This window comes from Oncorhynchus kisutch, linkage group LG11 (genome assembly GCF_002021735.2).
Source record: "Oncorhynchus kisutch isolate 150728-3 linkage group LG11, Okis_V2, whole genome shotgun sequence".
Classification (NCBI taxonomy): Eukaryota; Metazoa; Chordata; class Actinopteri; order Salmoniformes; family Salmonidae; genus Oncorhynchus; species Oncorhynchus kisutch.
Window position 1 is genome coordinate 27266396 of NC_034184.2, and position 20484 is coordinate 27286879.

The 20484-nt window shown below is 43.0% G+C and overlaps 3 protein-coding genes across 6 annotated transcripts in view; 1 reads left to right on the forward strand and 2 right to left on the reverse strand.

The window, feature by feature from the left end:
• kcnh1a (potassium voltage-gated channel, subfamily H (eag-related), member 1a) overlaps positions 1–3563 on the reverse strand; it is an 87495-nt gene extending 83932 nt beyond the window's left edge. The window contains exon 1 of the mRNA XM_020493947.2: positions 3372–3563. Coding sequence (XP_020349536.1) covers positions 3372–3444 — 73 coding nt within the window. The 5' untranslated portion in view covers positions 3445–3563. The remainder of the gene's footprint in view (positions 1–3371) is intronic.
• A 397-nt stretch (positions 3564–3960) lies between these two features.
• LOC109899803 (ribosomal protein 63, mitochondrial-like) lies at positions 3961–13227 on the reverse strand. 4 transcript variants are annotated; one of them, XM_031835552.1, is made up of 2 exons: positions 13114–13227; positions 3961–4458 (listed from the first exon to the last, which is right to left on the reverse strand). In XM_031835552.1, the coding sequence occupies exon 2, from the start codon at positions 4425–4427 to the stop codon at positions 4116–4118; it is 312 nt and encodes a 103-aa protein (XP_031691412.1). In that variant the 5' UTR covers positions 4428–4458; positions 13114–13227; the 3' UTR covers positions 3961–4115. The 4 variants fall into 4 exon arrangements, with proteins under 4 accessions (XP_031691412.1, XP_031691413.1, XP_031691414.1 ...); XM_031835553.1 differs by lacking the exon at positions 13114–13227 and adding an exon at positions 12437–12582; XM_031835554.1 differs by lacking the exon at positions 13114–13227 and adding an exon at positions 6428–6500.
• A 3562-nt stretch (positions 13228–16789) lies between these two features.
• LOC109898888 (1-phosphatidylinositol 4,5-bisphosphate phosphodiesterase epsilon-1-like) overlaps positions 16790–20484 on the forward strand; it is a 43117-nt gene continuing 39422 nt past the window's right edge. The window contains exon 1 of the mRNA XM_031835555.1: positions 16790–18152. Coding sequence (XP_031691415.1) covers positions 16965–18152 — 1188 coding nt within the window. The 5' untranslated portion in view covers positions 16790–16964. The remainder of the gene's footprint in view (positions 18153–20484) is intronic.

The window sequence follows — 20484 nt, forward strand, 5'->3', positions numbered from 1 at the left end:
AGCAGCAGAATAATCCTTCACATACGGGCACTGTACTCAGTCTCAGACCATCCTTACCATTAATGCTGAGTAAGTAAGCACTGCATGTGGGGAGGGTTAGTGTCTGTTAGGCTTGAAGGGGTATACATAAGTCATAATGCCTACGTAAGCTGGACATAATGCCTACGTAAGCATTGCATGACACCTCTGGCTTTATTTTGACAGCACAAAAATGTGAAGCTTGTGTTAATAGAGATGTGTCACTCCCAACACTGGCGACAATAGCATCTATTTCAAAACCACTCATTGTACCTATGAGAAAGTAGAGATAATCCACACAGGGGTTTAAATCAAACCGTGTTGATTTGGTTTGAAATAGATAGCTATCATGCTGAGTATTTAAAGTGATACCATTTTTAGCACTGTCAAAATCTCACTTCACATGTTCTTTGTATACATGTACAATTGATGATTTCTCACAGTGAACATTACTTTAACCCTCTGTAAGAAACTAAACGTAGACATTAAAGGTTGACAAATACTACCAGCTGATTATAAAATAGAATGATTTGTTGTGTTCTTTCCCTTGTGTAATGTAATACCCCTTCAGATATAGGACTACAGCTATTAGTTCGTATACAGAACGGCATAGAAGCGTCTGTCTGTCACCAGCCACAGACTCACTGAAGCTTACTACAGTGTGCTGCTATGCTGACGATAGTGTTTCTATGCAGCTACATAGCACATGTATTATATCACATTTGTATGAATTATTGCTTTTGGGAAGGGAGGAAAAGCAAGCTCTGTCAAAATACAACAATACATGACTCAATGTGACCAGGATCAAATGGGTTTTTGATCCGTTCACAAATGATTGACATAGAAGTCAGGCAGCTACGGAGCGAGGAAAGCACCTATAGGTTTAACCATAGTCTATTAAATAACTAATGAGTCAAGTTAAATGCACAGAGGAATGGCTATACTCCACAGACATGTGGTTTAATTGCTGTGTTCCACCAATTGTTTATGGAAGAGAAGATACAGTGGCAATACCAAGGATATTTATGACAAAGGATTATAGAAAACTCCCAAATCTTAGGGACAAAATCCTGATTTAACCTATTGCTGACTTCAGTACACAAAGAAAGAAAAACATCAAAGTCCAAGCCACACATTCACACCACTGTGCAGTAGTTACATCCTTGTCTCTATAGGAGTTAGGTGTAATAACTATGAATACACTGCATTTTTAGGTCATTCAGCAGATCCTCTGATCCAAAGCGACTTATTGGTGCAATTAGGGTTAAGCACCTTGCTCATAGGCCAAGAGAGATTTTTCACTTAGTCGGCTCGGGGTATAGAGCCAGCGACCTTTTGGTTACAGACTCAATGCTCTTAACCGCTAGGCTACCTGATGCCTCACTGCACTGCCAATGATCTCTGTTCACAGGAAACTCTTAGCTTCACTCCAATCCTCTGAAGTAACACACACACACAGGCGTGTGCACATGCACACTATCTCTCTCTCTCTCACACACACTTAGAATCCAGGGAAAGTGGGAATAGGAGACGAATATTGTAGCTGTTTATGTGGAGCCTCAAGAGTTACACTGACATAAATATTTCATACCATAAAAGATTTAAAAGACATGCTACATGCTTTAGTTCTGTCTCCTGGTCTCTAACTCTCTGGAGGCTTCTGGCCTGTTGGCTATGAGATTAGGGGACTGACTGTCTCTCACACACAGAATATAGATTTGATTTATTTTTTATAAATTGGTTCCTCCCACTATTTTACAGTGGTTGGTTCCAGCTCCCACTATTGCACACACAATATGTTGTTCACATTGTTGTTAGAAGAAAAGCATGATTGAATCTGCCAGTACACCAAGTCAACCTGGCATTATGAAAGACATGCGTGCTACAGCAGCAGTAGAGTACTAAATTATAAAGTATGTTCCATCTGTGGTGTCAAAATGTCACTTGTCATCAACATGGAATGGGAACAAAACACAAACTACATGTGCTACCCAACAATAAAAAAAGACAAACTACACACACTATCCTACCAAACTACATTCACCAAGCTAAATGAAGACAACCAGTAACATTACTGACACAAACACAGTACTATGAAGTAGAACGTTCCATGCCAACATTTGTTATTTTACAATAGTTTTCAAAACAACAGTAGGATGCCATCACTGATGGGTAGCTAAGCATCATTCATCTATGTCCCAATGAAGAACAAGTGTTTGAATTACCAGTAACAAACAGTTACTACCCAGCTAATGCAGAACATTTTCCTAAACTTTAGCTGGGTAGTGTCTGTGAACACAAATGAATAGAAGTTAATGTTAAATGAAAAGAGAACAGGTGTGTGTGTGTGTGTGGGGGGGGGGGGGGGGGGTATAGGCATCTACCCCCAGGCCAGGATTTTAGACTTATGTCATAGACTTGAATTAATTTACTTTGTAAATTAACAGCAATTGGTACAGAACAACAAACATAGTACAAAAAGTGAATAGAGAGTGAGATTAGGGGGAAAAACATGAGCAGCACTCCAAAACATGGTTTGTTTATACCTGTCTGTCTATGTGATAATGTCCATACTGAAAAGTTAAAAAGAAAAATTGTTAAAGTGACAGTGACAAATGTATTTCATACAAACGGTTGTTTTATTTGAGTTATTTTTTAATACTATTTCACAACCAACATTTCACCTGGACATATTGCCTTTACACACGTTCTTTGAGCTTTTTAACAAAAAGTAGTTTTGTGTAACTTTGCAAAATCACAATGAACCGACAGGGCAAACAACTTTAAAGTGCAATGTAGTAATCCATTATTCTAATTTATGAAGTATATGAAATAAAATGTATTCGGGGTATTTTATCTTTACTTCATTATGGTGCGACTAGCGAGAAACAGCGAGGCTATTTTTAAACTGCATAATTTCCCAAATTGTGCGACACTGCTGATTCCATGTGCACATGAGATACAATGGCATGCGACTTTCTGTGAATGGGATGTGCCCAAGCCTGACTGTAAACAAGAGAGATGTGCCAGACAAATAGCCTAGTGGTAACCTATCCATGTCGTTCGATTAATAAGTTCAGACTACCATACAAACTTTATTAAACATTAACGTTTGAAAATAGGCTACAGATCATTCGTAGGAGATGGAAATTGTTTTATGATTATTCTGAAGTTCAGACGATGTTAATTGAGAAAGATCTCCCAGTTTCTCGACCCTCGCCATTATGCGTTTTAACATGCCAAAGGGTAGGCTTCATCGATGATTTAATACCCCAATGTTTTTTGGTGGGCTACTCCATCCTCAAGTGAATTATCATAGGTATTAGCGCATCTCATGCGAGCAAGATCCTTACCGTTAGATCGTCTGACAATATTTTCTAAAAAAGTGTTTTGAGGGGCTACAAGTCCTCTCCTTCCTCCGGCCATCCTCGCTCGTCATTCAGTCGTCCGTGTGTGGGAGCGATCGGTGGGGCTGGACACTACCCGCAAAACGACAAGTCCAGATGGCTGTCTTCATGGTCCCTTTTATCTGTACTGAGAAAGTGAGCTTTAGGTAAAGGGATCGTCTAGCTGCTACTGCTACAAAGACTTATCGCAGTCGATGGCTGCGCACCCCGTTGAGAAAGCGTGTGCGAAGCGCTTACAGCTAGTCGCGACTCGCATCTGGGGAACTCTCCTCCGCGCTTGCTAGAGCGCGCCTGACTGGTGGTACCCCAAAACTGGTGGTTACTCATTCAAACTTCTAGCGCCATCTGCCGGTGATATACGGTATAGTTTTGCGGTGGGACAACTCGGTAATGAGACGCTTCAGGAGGGTGGACATGTGTTTGAGCGGGAGAGGTCCAGGCCTACATCTGGGGGTCCCAGAGGGGTTAAGAGTCTATGAGACTCACTAATGTATGCACAATACCGTTTGTCATGTATTATAAAGCAAATTACTGGTTGTTTTCAAATATGAGCTTGCTTTATAAAGATATAATTACCAACACTCCATAGTTCATATACATTACATACATTAAGACACACAGGAGTCAAATGGCAGTCAACATGCATGCCCCATCTCCATCCCCCCACACAAAGTCAATACTTCCTCCTCATTAACTTGACCATGTGTTGGTCGTGTTGAGGTGACTTAGATGATCTGCAACATACTTATGTTCTGGAAACTTTTGAAACTTGGTCTCCTTAATTTTGATCCAGTTCTGTGCTCGGCGCTCAGCGGCATGTCCTCTCTCCTGCTCTGTGGTCATGTACGGTCGGGAGATCCAGTACTCGTTCTCCGCCTCGCACTCCAGGTGCACCAGCATGTTGCGTTTCATCTGCCAGGTGATGGCACGCGGCCGGCGGTACTTCCCGATCCACTGCTTGCCAGAGATGCCTTTCCTCAGCAGGGCCATGGTGAGGAACATGGTGAAGGATGTGGGTTCTTCTCAGCAAGTCCTGGATTTATAGGTTACAACATGACAGAAAGAAAAACAGTTAGGGTATTGGCTCCCACGAACAGGAGAGGAACATTGGTGTTATCAGAGAGCAAGAGGCAAAGCAATAGGTTTTACTGCACCAAAAAAAATCTGTCCACAAAAAATAAGCCCACGAAGTGAAGACTTTTTGTTTGGAGGATAATGAGTGTCGAATTTGGTCAACAAAATGTTTTTGTTGCTAATGTGCTATGTGAAGCTTATTTATCTAATATATGTTTCATAATGGTTAGGTAGTTATGAATGCACTGATATAAGTGGACACACGTGGCATTTCGGCAACAACAACAAAAAATGTTTCGTGACTTTATATCGGAGTCGGAGAGATAGAGGAATCATCATGGATATAACCTGTTTTAAAAGGGACAGTGAGGGCTGCCACCATTTTAAAAGTAGTCAACAGGTGTGGAGATTCCTATGAGTTGGTAGCGATCAGACAATGAAGAAGAAAATGTACTACTTTAAAAACAGAGATAGCCTCAATGGTGCTGCCCATGCTGTCACAGACGCTTTAATTGTACAGATACAATGAAGAGTCCTCTATCTTTATGGCCCGCTGTTCATACGCTGATCTGCCCTCTTATTGGCTGGAATGATTACATCTAATCTCACCTCGTCTCGCCTGCCTTCCATATTTGAAGACCTGTATTTCCATTGTTTGCCAGAAGACACCGGCCCTACCATTATGCTTGTTTACACTGACCTGCACTGGGGTCGCACCGCAATCATCGTTACATTAAGACACCGTGGAGGTGGCGCGAGATATGGGTCAGAAAACGTACCTCAACGCAGGGATGGGATATGTCACTGTACTCAACTTTAGCTTTATCCACATTGCTCCATAGAGAAGATTGAAATACTGCTAGTTTTCACAGAAAACTGCCACAGCAGCCATTATGGAATGGCACATTGCTTGGAACAACAAATGAGCTGATTGGCTGACACTGCCATTTCAGAATGGCTGTAGAGGCCTACTGCTACCTAGCATAAGGACGAAAAGGGACTTTTTCTGGAAAAAGTAGCAGTACTTCAATTGTCTCAATGAAGTGGATAAAGGTACAATTTGGAGTAGTTCGAGTGTCATATCTCATCCCTGCATTGAGGTACAATTCCCGACACATATCTCGCGCCTGGTCCACCTGTCTTAATGTAACCATGATTGTGTTCGGACCCCAGTGCAGCTCAGCATAAACATGCTTAACGTCATGTATCTTCTGCCAATTCCATTGTCCAATCAACTATTTTGTCAATATAATAGACCATCTTTGGTGTTAGTGGTAAAACATAACAATGGAGGTCATTTCATCATTGCATTAAGCAAAAATCCCTCCTGGAGGTATATAAATACATTTTTTTATGTAATGAAGAAGTTACTCTAACATTATTGTTGAGAGATATGGGTATATTCATGGAATTCAAAGATGATGAAATATAGCTAGCTAGCTATATAACTAATACAAATACAAAATGTCAAAAGACATTTCATCTAACGTTAGAGGATCATGCACAGAAGTTGGAGCATGAACGAAAATTCTGGAAAATACCACATTTCATGGACATATTGTCTATTCCATTTTCAGACTAATCCAAGTCATCAGGGCGGGAATATAACATGAGCAACACCAATAATGTAGGCCTATTAAATCATTGAAACTACAAACGTGTGTAACGTTAACCACCTATGTTTATCAAAGTGGGCATGGTGGATGCATGTTAGTACTAGATAGAGCCACTGCTTCTAGCACATAGTTTAAATATTTGCTACTGCTATAGTATATACTACTAGCTATTTGATAGCTAGCTAACGTTCCAAACGCTTTATGCATGAATTGACTGGTAAATTGGTCCTCGCTCCATTTCATTCGGATTACCTGTTATTACGAGATAACTTGTTGTCAAAATTCAGCTTTATTGACGTTGTCTTCACGTACCAAGCTAATTCTTGCATGTGACCCCAGTCAGGCTCAGAGACATCTTCTTCTCATTTAAATTTGTATCGGCGGATCGCAACCAACTGAAAGGAGCGTACACCGCCACCTAGAGTACTGGAGTGTGAGGCATGTCACGGTTCCTATCTTCTTCCTTGATGAGGTTTAATGGCGGTTGGCATCCAATAAATGTTGCATTACCGTTACCTACTAGACTGAAGTATAACTCCCTACTCATTCAAGGGGTTTTCTTAATGATTACTATTTTCTACCTTGTAGAATAATAGTGAATACATTAAAACTATGAAATAACACATATGGAATCACGTAGTAACCACAAAAGTGTTAAACAAATATATTTTATATTTGAGATTCTTAAAAGCAGCCACCTTTTGCCTTGATGACAATTTTGCACACTCTTGACATTCTCTCAACCAACCAATCAATCAATCAATGAAATCTATTTATAAAGCTCTTTTTACATGAGCAGATGTCACAAAGTGCTATACAGAAACCAAGCCTAAATCAGGAAGCAATGCAGATGTAGAAGCATGGTGGCTAGGAAAAACTCCCTAGAAAGGCAGGAACCTAGAAAGAAACCTAGAGAGGAACCAGGCTCTGAGGGGTGGCCAGTCCTCTTCTGGCTGTGCCGGGTGGAGATTATAAGAATGTATGGCCATTTAAGGCCAGATTTTTCTTCAAGACGTTCAAACATTCATAGATGACCAGCAGCTTCATGAGGTAGTCACCTGGAATGTATTTAAGTTAACAGGTGTGCCTTGTTAAAAGTTAATGTGTGGAATTTCTTTCCTTCTTAATGCATTTGAGACGATCAGTTTTGTTGTGACAAGTTAGGGGTGGAATACGGAAGATAGCCCTATTTGTCCATATTTGTCCATATTATGGCAAGAACAGCTCAAATAAGCAAAGAGAAATGACAGTCCATCATTAAGACATGAAGGTCAGTCAATACGGAACAGTTCAGGAACTCTGAAAGTTTCTTCAAGTGCAGTCGCAAAATCTATCGAGCGCTATGATGAAACTGGCTCTCATGAGGATCACCACAGGAAAGGAAGACCCAGAGGTACCTTTGCTGCAGAGGATACGTTTATTAGTTACCAGCCTCAGAAATTGCAGCCCAAATAGAGTTCAAGTAACAGACACATCAACATCAACTGTTCAGAGGAGACTGTGTGAACTCCTTCAATACTGTTGAAGAGCATTCCAGGTGAAGCTGGTTGAGAGAAGGCCAAGAGTGTGCAAAGCTGTCATCAAGGCAAAGGGTGGCTACTTTGAAAAATTTAAAGTATAAAAGATATTTAGATTTGTTTAACACTTTTTTGGTTACTACATGATTCCATGCATGTTATTTCATAGTTTTGATGTCTTCATTATCATTCTATAATGTAGAAAATAGTGAAAATAAAGAAAAACCCTTGAATGAGTAGGTGTGTCCAAACTTTTGACTGGTACTGTATATAATTTGTTGGCCTATCCCTCTGTATTGGTACAAATCTACTACTCACACCACTCCTCTCAGGATCCCTCCCCCTTGACCCATCCTCCTCTATTTTCTTCACTGCCACAGTGTAACAGTATAACTTTAGACCGTCCCCTCGCCCATACCCGGGCGCGAACCAGGGACCCTCTGCACACATCAACAACAGTCACCCACGAAGCATCGTTACCCATTGCTCCACAAAAGCCGCGGCCCTTGCAGAGCAAGGGGAACCACTACTTCAAGGTCTCAGAGCAAGTGATGTCACCGATTGAAACGCTATTTAGCGCGCAAGCCGTTTCACATCCGTTACACTAGCATATGACAACTTCTTCACTACTCTAAGCCTGGATACCTCAATCTGCCTCGCTCGCACTGGATATTTCTGATCTCCAGCCACATGGGCACCCCTACAATTAACAAATATCACTACTTTCCCCAATACTACACATTCCTTTGTCTCATGCCCTTCTGCACACTTCTCACACCTAGAAACCTCCCTCCTACACACTGCTGCTACATGCCCAAAAGCTTGACACCTGTTACAATGTTGTTAGAGCCGATTTGGACATATTTGTATAAAAGCTTCTATCCCTGATGAACACAAAGCCAAGCAGATAAAATAACTGGACCTGGACAGAGAAAAGCTGCCTGTTGAAAGAGCACTTGGAATCCGATGGAACATTGAAAGTGATGCGTTCACCTTCCGAGTCACTGTCAAGAACAGACCCCTTACAAGAAGAGGTATTCTCTCAACTGTCAGCTCTATTTATGATCCACTAGGTTTCCTCGCCCCATTCGTATTAAAGGCAAAGCAAATTCTTCAAGTGCTCTGCAAGCGAAAGTGTGGATGGGACGAAGTCATCCATGAAGAACACTCTATTTCATGGAAGAGATGGCTCTCAGAGCTGGACCAGCTCTCCAGATTCCAGATAGACAGGTGTATGATGCCTGAGAACTTTGGTCAAGTCAAGACCGCACAGCTGCATTATTTCGGTGATGCAAGTGAACAAGGTTATGGCACGGAAAGCTACCTTAGGTTCACAACTTAGGTTCACAAACGGTATGGAAAAGGTCCACATTGCATTCATACTGGGGAAATCAAGGGTGACTCCACTCAAGCAGATGACAATCCCCAGACTGGAACTTGCTGCAGCAACATTGGCAGTGCGAGTGGACAGGATGTTAAGGTTGGAGCTCCAGATTTAACTTGAGGAGTCAACTTTCTGGACAGACTGCCAGTCTGTGCTAAAATAAAACCGCAATGATACCAAGAGATTCCATACATTTGTGGCTAATAGGGTTGCTATGATCCGTGACCTATCGAAAGCAAAACAGTGGAGGTATTTGAACACCAAACACAACCCAGCCGATGATGCCTCAAGAAGATTACATGTTGACATTTTCCTGAACTCAAAGAGATGGCGCAAAGGACCAGAATTCCTGGAGAAAACAGAAACTCAATGGCCGAAAGTCCCAGAGGAGCTTGACTCCATCCCTCCGGATGATCCAGAGGTGAGAAAAGAATCGTAATCGTAAACAGTACAGGTGTGGAAGAAAAGAGTCCAACCAGCAAACTGACTGAGTACTATTCAACATGGAACAGCTTGAAGAAAGCAGTTGCCTGGATGCTGAAACTGAAGAGACTTCTTCTACAGTTAAGACAGAAAAGGAAAATTGTCTCACAAACTGATCCAAGATCAGATCAGAGTCTGACAAACTCACTGAAGGAACAAATTGACAAGTTCAAACTGACGTTTGGAAAAGAAAGTCAGTCTGTGGATGACCTAGATGAAGCAGAAAAGGTAATCATTCGATTTGAGCAACGACAGCACTTTAAACAAGAAATTGCACTAGTTGTGAAGGGAAAACAATGTGCCAAGAGAAGTGGCTCAATCTGTAAGCTTGATCCAATTGTTGACAATGACATTCTGAGAGTGGGAGGAATGTTAAGCAAATCTGCTATGCCTACGGAACTAAAGAATCCTATGATCCTTCCCAAAGACTCCTACATCTCCAGACAGATCTTACTCCACATCCATGAGCAGGTTGGCCACTCTGGGAGAGGTCACATGCTTTCTAGACTTCGCCAGCGATATTGGATACCCTGTGCCAACTCCTTAGCAAGGAAGATCCTTAAGAGCTGTGTCTTCTGCAGGCGGATGCAAGCTAGAGCTGGAGAACAGAAGATGGCCGACCTTCCACAAGATCGGGTGTCACCTGATTTGCCGTCTTTCACCCATGTGGGCATAGATTACTTCGGCCCCATAGAGGTGAAGCGAGGCCGCGTTCATGTGAAGCGGTATGGTGTGATCTTTACTTGCCTTGTGAGTCGAGCTGTCCATCTAGAAGTTGCTAGTTATCTGGATACTGATTTCTGCATCAATGCCCTGTGCAGGTTCATCTGTTGAAAGGGCCCAGTAACAAGTATCAGAACAGACAATGGCACCAACTTTGTTGGAACACACAGAGAGCTAGGAGAAGCTCTGAAAGAGCTGGATCACAACAATATTCAAAATTAATTACTGAAGGAAGGAGTGATATGGTCATTCAACCCTCCCTCTGGAGCCCAACATGGGGGGGGAGTATGGGAGAGGTTGATCCGACTGTTGAAAAAGATCCTCTATTCAGTCCTTAAAGAGCAAGTACTGGATGATGAGGCTTTGCAGACAGCCTTGTGTGAAGTTGAGGCGATTATGAACCACAGACCAAACACAACTGTAACTAATGATCTAGAACCCCTGACTCCGAACCATCTGCTTCATCTGAAAGCTAAGCCAGTCCTGCCACCAGGACTATTCCAGAGAAGCGACCTATACTCACGAAGGAGATGGAAGCAAGTACAATATATCACTGACCTCTTCTGGAAGAGATGGATCAGGGAGTATCTTCCACTTACGCAGGAGCGGAAGATGTGGAACAAAACTAAGAGAAACTTCAGTCCTGGTGACCTTGTGGTCATCGTCGATGACACCGCCCCAAGGAACTCTTGGCTAATGGGGCGTGTGGTGGGGCGTGAGGCGGAGCGTCATGGTTAAGACTAAGACCAATATTTTACAGAGACCTATCAATAAACACTGTCTGCTCCTTGAGGCAACGGAGTGACACACACACACAAACACATACACACGCACACACACACGGTGCTCCATCTTAGAATCACGTGCACCTCTGATTCGTTGATGTCGTACTGTTACATTCTTTGATGTCATAGTCATACATTTTTGGGCGTCAAACTCTTTACATTTTTGGAAGTTGAACCCCGGAACACTTCAACTCAGACTGAGATCTATGGACTCCTTTCCTATATGGCACCTTGTATACTTGTATACAGCTATGAACTGTAATAGTTATCTGGTATAGAATGATTTGTGTATTGGCTCTACGTTTGAATATTACGTCATTGTTGTGCATTCAGTGCAGTCAACAATTAGGGGCCGGTATGTTAGAGCCAATTTGGACATATTTTTATAAAAGACTGAACATACCGAGCTCCATGTATAATTGTGTAAATATATTAAATATTAATGTACATGATGAAATATTAGGTACCTTTATGATTTATATTTTCCTGATTGAGATATATTCATTTGTTGTTAGTGTAATTCAGTTTTTGCCCATTCATTGTATTGTGGTAAGTGTGGTAAGTGTGTTAGGATAAAGGCAGGAAGTTGGGCCTTCAGGGGAGGGAGTCCTTGCTAGATGCGGGAGCAGAATAGTTTTTTGACCATACAGACATACATACATACAGACAGGTCATATTATGTATTTTACATATCAAGTAATCTATGCTTTAAGTTCATTGGACAATCATTTCTTTGTTAGATATAAGAAGAATAATCATTTTGCACCATATTACTGTATCTCATTGAATGTTTGGCCGTTTGGAAACCTTGAGTGTGGACTGTATGCGTGCCAAACAACCCCGCTTCAGGCTTGGGAAGTGGCTATGGTAAAGAGGAAAGGAAGCCACTACATACGTAATGTATTCTGCACAAATCTTGACCCTGTCTGCGTCGCACTAAACGACGAGCATCACAAACACCAGGAATCTTCACTTCAGTTGGTCAACTTTCACATTTACCGCTACCCCAGTAATCACTCCTTTCAATGGTGCCCTTTTCTTGAGAGCAAAACTATTCACATCTCTTGCCCCCATTCATTTAACGCGGAGCGCCTGCTCCCTCTGACCAGCAGAAACACAAACAATTATCACAAGACCACTTCTGCTTACCCACACCGATTCCACAGCACCCAACTCTGTTTTCACCCACCCTGAAACCAGAAATGGATCAGCCAAAAGTCAAGGGTCCACTTCTTCCAAATACTGTACACCTACTGTCAAAGACTCATCTTTATCCTGACCCTCGGTGCAAGCCTCGGGCTCCGAGAACTTCACCACACCTACCATCTCCGACACTAAGCCCTCATTCACTTCCCTTTCTCCTCCTGTCCTCAGCTCACTCTGCTTACACTTTCTACCATTCTTCTTTAACAAACCATCTCAAGCTCACCCTCTTTCTCCCGCTCTCTCTTAGACCTCCTCTGCCTCTCTTTTCCCTCCATTCCTCCTCCGCCATTTAACCGGCTGTCACAATATCCGTACAATCAGCACAAACCCCTCAGGATGTAGAACGGCCTCCATATTCATTTAGCTATTGCTTTTATCTAGCCCTGTGTTTCAACCGCAGGAGGTTGGTGGCACCTTAATTGTGGAGGGCAGGTTCGTGGTAATGGCTGGAGCGGAATTGGTGGAATGGTATCAAATACATCAAACACATGGTTCCATGTGTTTGATGCCATTCCATTCGCTCCGTTCCAGACATTATTATGAACCGTCCTCCACTCAGCAGCCTCCCCTGGTTTCCACCTACTATTCTGGAGTGTGAATAAATTACACTTTGTGGCACAAAAAGGGAAGTGAAAACAACGAGGAAAGGAGAAGAAAAATACCCTACCAACTAACCCTACATACACTATTCTGCTACTTGGCCTTATCTGATCCTACACCAGGCAGACATCCTTGTAGGATGGGACAATATTGTTCCACACACCTCGTAACTCTTCTGTAGTAAAATCTCGTACACCCAAGTACTTCTCTGCAGCGGCCACCACAACCTCTATTTTCTGTGACACGTTCCATTTCTGCAGTACAGTTGATTACCATGGATATGAACACTAAGAAACCAACCTTACTGAAGCACATGTTATTTCTATCACTCTGTATTGGCCTTGTCCTCCTCACAGGGATGCTCTCAGGATGCCTCGCCCTGTAACCTTCAAGACATTTATTTCCTTCTTCTTCATCTTCTTCTTCGTGTGAATTTACGGCATACTAGACGCTGTGTTACGTATTGCTGCCTTTCGCCGGTCAGAGACCAGATTGCACATTTTGGTCACAAAAAAGGGGGAAGGTGTCAAATTTGTATTACACAATCATCTAACCCTGCATATATATATATACTACTAAAACTCACCCTCTCTGGATCTCTCTCTTCGGGCCTACTCACTGGGGGGCTCCCAGTCGAATCCCTCACCCTTGGGCTATCCTCTACTCGCCTTACTGCCTCAGCATATGAAACCTTCCCCACACGCAATCACAACTTGTCTCTCTCGTACAGGACACTTCAGATACCCAGCTGCATGGGTGCCCCACAGTTTACACACAATGCTTTCTCAAACCAAACTGCACACTCCCTCTGACTAGGCCCTCCTGCACACTTTCCACATCGTGGGATCTCCCTTATACATACTGCTGCCACATGTCCGAATCCTTGGCACCTAAAGCACTGTAGCGGTTTCAGAACAAACACCCTCACCAAATAGCTAATAGACTGTACCCTAGCCTGACCTTATCAGGTAGACACTCCATATCAAAGCTTAACAAGACAATCAGGGTATCCTCTGTCTCACCATTTTCCCCGGATCTGCATCTCACCAAATTGCGGGCGTCACAAACACCAGGAACATTCTTTCTCATTCACCTCTACACGTATCCACCTCTACACTGATCACTAATTTGAGCAGGGAGCAAAGCACGATGCAGGCTGAGCCCCGAAATGTGTGACGCGGAGAAACCATTGCGTCGGTGCGGCCTCTCCCTGCCTGCAACTAATAATTCTCAATCGGATAACTGAAGGTCCATAGAACGTCAAGACATTATCTACTTCTCTGAATTCTACAGTAAGCAAGAGGAATCAACCATTTGACATGTAATGACTATTCTATCTCAGCTGGAGACACTATTATACAGAGTTTGCTGCATGAAAACAGTAATCCAGTTGTTTCATCAAAGTGACGGAAAAGGTTTCAAACCTCTCTGGTTTCATGCTTTTTTTGGTTTGATAAGTTAAGACATTTATACCAATGAATTTCATACAGAGATAAGTCATGTGCTTCACAATGAAAAACATTACATGACCAAAATAATGTGGACACCTACTCGTCGAACATCTCATTCCAACATCATGAGCATTACCAAGGAGTTGGTCCCCCCTTAGCTGCTCCACTCTTCTCGGAAGGCTTTCCAATAGATGTTGGAACATTTCTGCGGGGACTTGCTTCCATTCAGCCACAAGAGCATTAGTGAGGTCGGGCACTGATGTTGAGCGATTAGGCCTGGCTCACAGTCTTCCAATTCATCCCAATGGTGTTTGCTAGGGGTTGAGGTCATGTCTCTGTGCAGGCTAGTCAAGTTCTTCCACACCGATCTCAACAAATCATTTCTGTATGGACCTCGCTTTGTGCATTGTCATGCTGAAACAGGAAAGTCTAAAGCACAGTCATCTAGAATGTAAGTGTATGCTGTAGTGTTAAGATTTCCCTTCACTGGAAATAAGGAGCCTAGCCTGAACCATGACAAACAGCCCCAGACCATTATTCCTCCTCCACCAAACTTTACAGTTGGCACTGTGCATTGGAGCAGGTAGCATTCTCCTGGCATCCGCCAAACCCAGATTCATCCGTTGGACTGCGAGATGAGGAAGTGTGATTAATCTCTCCAGAAAATGCGTTTCCACGGTTCTAGAGTCCAATGGCGGCGAGCTGATGCTTGGCATTATGTATGGTGATATTAGGCTTGTGTGCGGCTGCTCGACCATGAAAACCCATTTATTGAAGCTCCCAATGAACAGTTTGTGTGCTGACGTTGCTTCCAGAGGGAGTTTGGAACTCAGTAGTGAGTGTTGCAACCGAGGAAAATAGAGCTCTTTGGCCATGCACACCAGTGGTGGGTTTGGTGTTGAAATGAGAGTGCATGAGTAGAAAAGAACCGCATAACTACTGTAAAATATGGTGGTGGATCGTTGATGTTATGGCGCTATTTTGCATCCATTGGTCCTGGAGCCCTTGTCAAGATCAATGGCATCACTAACTTTACACTCCAACACACACATAACATGCACACATATTAATACTGACTCTACACACACACACACACACACACACACACACACACACACACACACACACACACACACACACACACACACACACACAATCATAATTTACGCTGCTGCTACTCTGTGTATCATATATTCTGATGCCTAGTCACCTTACCCCTTAAATATGGAACTGACCCTGTATATAGCTTACCTACTTTCTCGTGTTCTTCATATTTATTTATTTATTGTTTTGTTTTTGTTCTACTGTGTAATGCTTTATTGATTACTGAATTGTTGGGTTTGGCGCTAGCAAGACAGGCATTTCACTGTACTTGGGCACATTAAAACTTGAAATATCTATTCATTAATATTAATATTAATATTAATTTCTGAATGGGCAACTCATATGATTGATTGTAAACTCATATTGACGTGAGGGTGATGGTACAAATTTCTGATTGAATAAATGGCCGTAAAAAAGCAAGGCTATTTAAGTGACTGCCACTTTAAAAGCTGTGAAGGTATTAGCATTAGGTTCTGTCCAGTGTGATTGCAAAATAATCCAGTGAGCTGTGAGTAAAAAAAGGGGAAAAACTGAAAAAGCTTCAGCTCGTTGTCCTGCCAAGTTCTGTAAAGGGAGCCCTGCCCGGTGAGATCCCTATTTCTGTGGCTCCCCCCTTTTCCCCTCTTCCCAGATCCCTCTCTTTTCCTCTCTCCCTCTCCCCTGATCACTCTTTTCCTCTCCTCCCAATCCCCCTCTTTTCTTATAGCCTACTGTGGATAGAGACGGAACAGGGACACATCTGGTCCGCTGCAACTGAATCTGGAGAGACAAACACCAACCTTTCACACAAAGGTAAGGAAAACCTAACCATTCAACAAGATCACAGGCTGAAAAGGTTGAGAAGTTTCAGTCGTTTGACCTTTGATTATTCTAATAAGGTTTTCATGTGATATGTCAGCGAGTAGACCATTGATAATGCAGGGTTTTACATTGTTATACTCTAGCAGAAGAGAATGGGGTACAATACTTTCTTAACTATTTTTCATTCACCACTTTAGGAGCTTTAATGCATGTAGGTCACTGCACAGAGCTCTGTTACAGTTACCTCATAATCCGGTCTTAATGTTTTCTCACATTGTTTGGCCATAAGCAGGGAAAGTGTTTGGCCTTAGGCAGGGAAAGTGAGGGGAAGACTGATTGTATGGTTCATCTGCCTTCAATCATCACATCATAGTCACTTCCCTTTCACAGGTTATGGTGCATTGTCCAGTGTCCAGTGACAACTTGGCACTGCAACTTCAAACCTCTCAATACAGCTAATAATAATTATCTTGTTGTGATTTTGTTTGTATTCCGAGTTCAATACATATCATTAGGACACAATCTAATTTGTTGGCTTGGGATAGTCTTCAGCACAAAACAGTGTGTTCTATTTTTCAGCTAACTTGGCTTCTCCTGCTGTCCCCTGCAGATTGACGAGGGATGTGTCTGCCTGGCCGGCACGGCAGCAAGGTCAATCTCTGAGTGTGCACAGAGGGACGCATCTCCCGGACAGTGTTCACAGCTGTTGTGGACTCCACCTGCACCCACCTCTCGCTCTGACGTCTCTGAATACCAACAAGGAGGAAGACACAGAAAGGCAGGCGGGCCGGCATTATGTTGGAGGAATTCTATACCAGCAACACGGACGGGACAGAGATGGGTGCCGATAAGATAGATCATGGGATTGTAAGGCCCAGGGGCCCACATGGGACCCATGTTAAAGTCCAACTACACTCTGATGACACAGATGCACCGCCACCGCCATTCCAACTGGATAAACACTCCAGCAATGGCTGCCGTTCAGTGGAGTCTCTGGAGTCTCTGGATGCTGGATCGAGACAAAGAGTGTGTGTGACTGTGCGGCCTACCAGTAAACCTTCAGGCTGCTGCTGTGGCGTAAGCCGCAGGAAGGGCCTTGGGCCTTGTGTACTGTGCTGCAGCCAAAGTAAACCGATCACAGACGTCTGCAATGACTCTGACCGTAACACTCCAGTCCAGAGAGCAGGGATCTCACCTCAGACGTACACAGCGGATAAAACAGGATATGTTACACAGAGCATTGTGGGTACTGTAGTACATCATGGTACAGATGTACGTAGGAGTATCAAGGAGTTGGAGTCGCAGGAGTTGTCTCCTCTGTGCAATGCAAGGACACTGCCAGGTGAGGGCAAGAACTGGTTTCAGAGCTTGCTCTACTCAGGTACCTCCTTAGGTGATAGAGGCAAGGAGGCTGTAGGGGGCAAAGTGTCAGGCTCAGCATCCTCAGTTCCATCTTCCCCCACAAGAGTCGCTACGGGCAGCTTCGCCTTCTGTCTCGTAGAGGAGATGACGTCATCAACAGTCGCTGACACCAGCTGTGCCCACGGACTCAGAGATGGGCACATCAGCCCAGGGGGCAAGGCCAAAACGCAAAGGTGCTCTACACTGGCACTCCTTCCCACCAGCCCTCCCAAAAGCCCCACAGCTTTGAAGATGGACTCAGACAATGGGTTAGGATTTGACTGCGAGACTGAGGATAGCTTTGTATATAATAAGAGGGAGCGTTCGACGGTCCTGGTCCGTAGGTTCTTGAGGGATAACCAGAGGGTGAAGAAGTCTGTGTGTACAGGGACTAGGGCAATCATCAGGACATTACCCTCGTGGAGGATCAGTGAGGAAGCGTGGGACGCTGTCTGCAGAAGGGACCGTTTCTCTGGGCCTAGTGAATACAGTCGCTTGAGTGGATACAGTTCAACCTCTCAGAGTCTACATCTGCAAGCATGTAAACCTCACCTTGGAAATAAAGGAGACATGTTTTTTGAGGTAAGAACATACACACAGTTAGCTTTCATGGTTCCATTGAGCAAAACTGTGTCACTTTTAGTTTAAAATGTAAAAGCCCAAGACTGCACTGGACTCACTCACTCGCACGCACGAACGCCACACACACACACACACACACACACACACACACACACACACACACACACACACACACACACACACACACACACACACACACACACACACACACACACACACACACACACACACACACACACACACACACACACACACACACACACACGGAAAAATGTGTGTGAAATCCCCTGCTACAGTATGTAATAGTTACTACACACAGTGCAGTGTGAGACAAAACTCCCGGAGCTGCAGGGGAAATGGGGGTTGGGGTAGCCGGGTAGGAGAGCAGAGGGGAGGGGTGGTTAAAAGTTAAGTAGAACACTAGAGGCCTGTATTATAGAGGGTGCGTCTCAAATAGCATCTTATTCCCTAAAGTGCATTACTTTTCAACAAAGCCTTATGGTGAAAGGTAGTGCACTATATAGGGAATAGGGTGCCATTTGAGATGTAGAAAGAGGGTCTGGGATTGCTTCTCTGCTCCAGTGGGTACACACCCAATGGAAAAGTTAGGCTACACCATTACATCACAATCACTTGGCAGATGGTTACAGTCTCAACCATGAGAAACAAATAAAGTCAGTGGAAAACAAAGCACACACAGTCCAGAGTTTGTTTTTAAGGTGTTGCCGAGTCAAAAACAACAAGCTTCAGGGGAAATGAAAGGAATAACTTACATACTTAGCCTACTTACTTACTGGTCCATAATTTGCTAATGGTTTGGCTGATAGACCCAGAGCAGGTCAAGATATTCATAACCTGTATGGAAAGAAGAACCTCTGAGATTAGGATGATTAGAGAAAACTGGTGATGGTGATGTTTGTGTTGACTTAGAATAAATATATTTTACTATAATGGAAATAAGCCTTTGGGTTATATTTTGTTTTTCCCCCTCAATAATTTTGTGTGTATGTAAAGTTAATAAAAACAGGATGTGTGTACGGTGGTCCCACACAATAAATAGTTTATGAGTACATTCATAAAGAGGGGGATGTGTGGCATAAACTCAGAGGGGTTATGGTGGTTTAAAGTGTCAACCTGGGATAGAAACTAACTGCAGACCTCATTCAGTACTAATTCTGCAGTGGCAATAGACTCGACCCTGACAGGAAACAATACCGTGGATTAGACTTCCACCTAGTGGTAAACTACATATTGGTCCATATTGAATCCTTGGAACAGAGAAGTGTCCAATCTGGAAAACACTGCTGTTTGCTCCAGCCAAAGCAATAACACTCCTGATTCAGCTTAGCAATAAATAACAGTCTGCGTTAAATACTTTATTCCTTGAATTTGGGCAATAACATTTCAATCTAATTCCAGTAAATGAATTGCACTTCTTTGAAAATAAATTATATGGCTGATTTCAATGGTTTCTTCTTGTTTATTACCGTGAACCTGCAACAAAGAAGCTCAGATGTGTGAGTGCCTTTTGCATTTTGAATTAACTGGCAGCCATGGAAATTGAATTAACTCCAACTCTTGTTGTACAAGAGGTATTTGTACTAGAGGAGGCTGGTGGGAGGAGCTATAGGAGGATTGGCTCATTATAATGGCTGGAATGGAATCAATGGAACGGAGTCAAGCGTGTGGTTTCCATATGTTTGATGTGTTTGGTATGGTTCCATTCCAGCCATTACAGTGACCCTGCCTTCCTATAGCTCCTCCCACCAGCCTCCACTGATTAGTACTGAACCGCCATGGTCTCAGCAGAAAATAAGACTTTAGATCCTGGTTAAGTTGTTTCTGTACAAAATAATGCCAGAATCTATGTCAGTAATCAGGTGATCAAGGTTAAAATAGGTCATTTTAGAGTTGGCTGAACTCATAGAAAACACAACACTTGTTACATACTACTTTTAACTGTGGGTCAGGGTTAAGGACAATTCAGAGAATTATTAGGGGAAATTCTGTGAAAGAAAACCTTACCATTGAAAATAACAGCTCGGCAATTGAATAAACAATTGTGATTGGTAATTGTGTGTGCATGTGTGCATGTCCTCTGTGTGTCTTGAGTGCACTCACTGCCGACCAATGTGTTAAAATAAGGCTTTGTTTATATAGTAAAGAGATTTTCACCCATCACCCAAACTGCAGCCTTTCGTAGGATAGCTGTGTGGCAAAAAACATTGCTGTCTTGGTTTTGAAATACATTGGGATCAAATGTATTTACAGTATGATATGAAAGATATAGGCATATGTACATGAGCTGCAGACCTGGGATAACTATAGTTGT

Coding starts and splice junctions, on each gene's coding strand:
- LOC109899803 (XM_031835552.1), bottom strand. CDS start 4,427: ATGTTCCTCACCATGGCCCTGCTGAGGAAAGGCATCTCTGGCAAGCAG.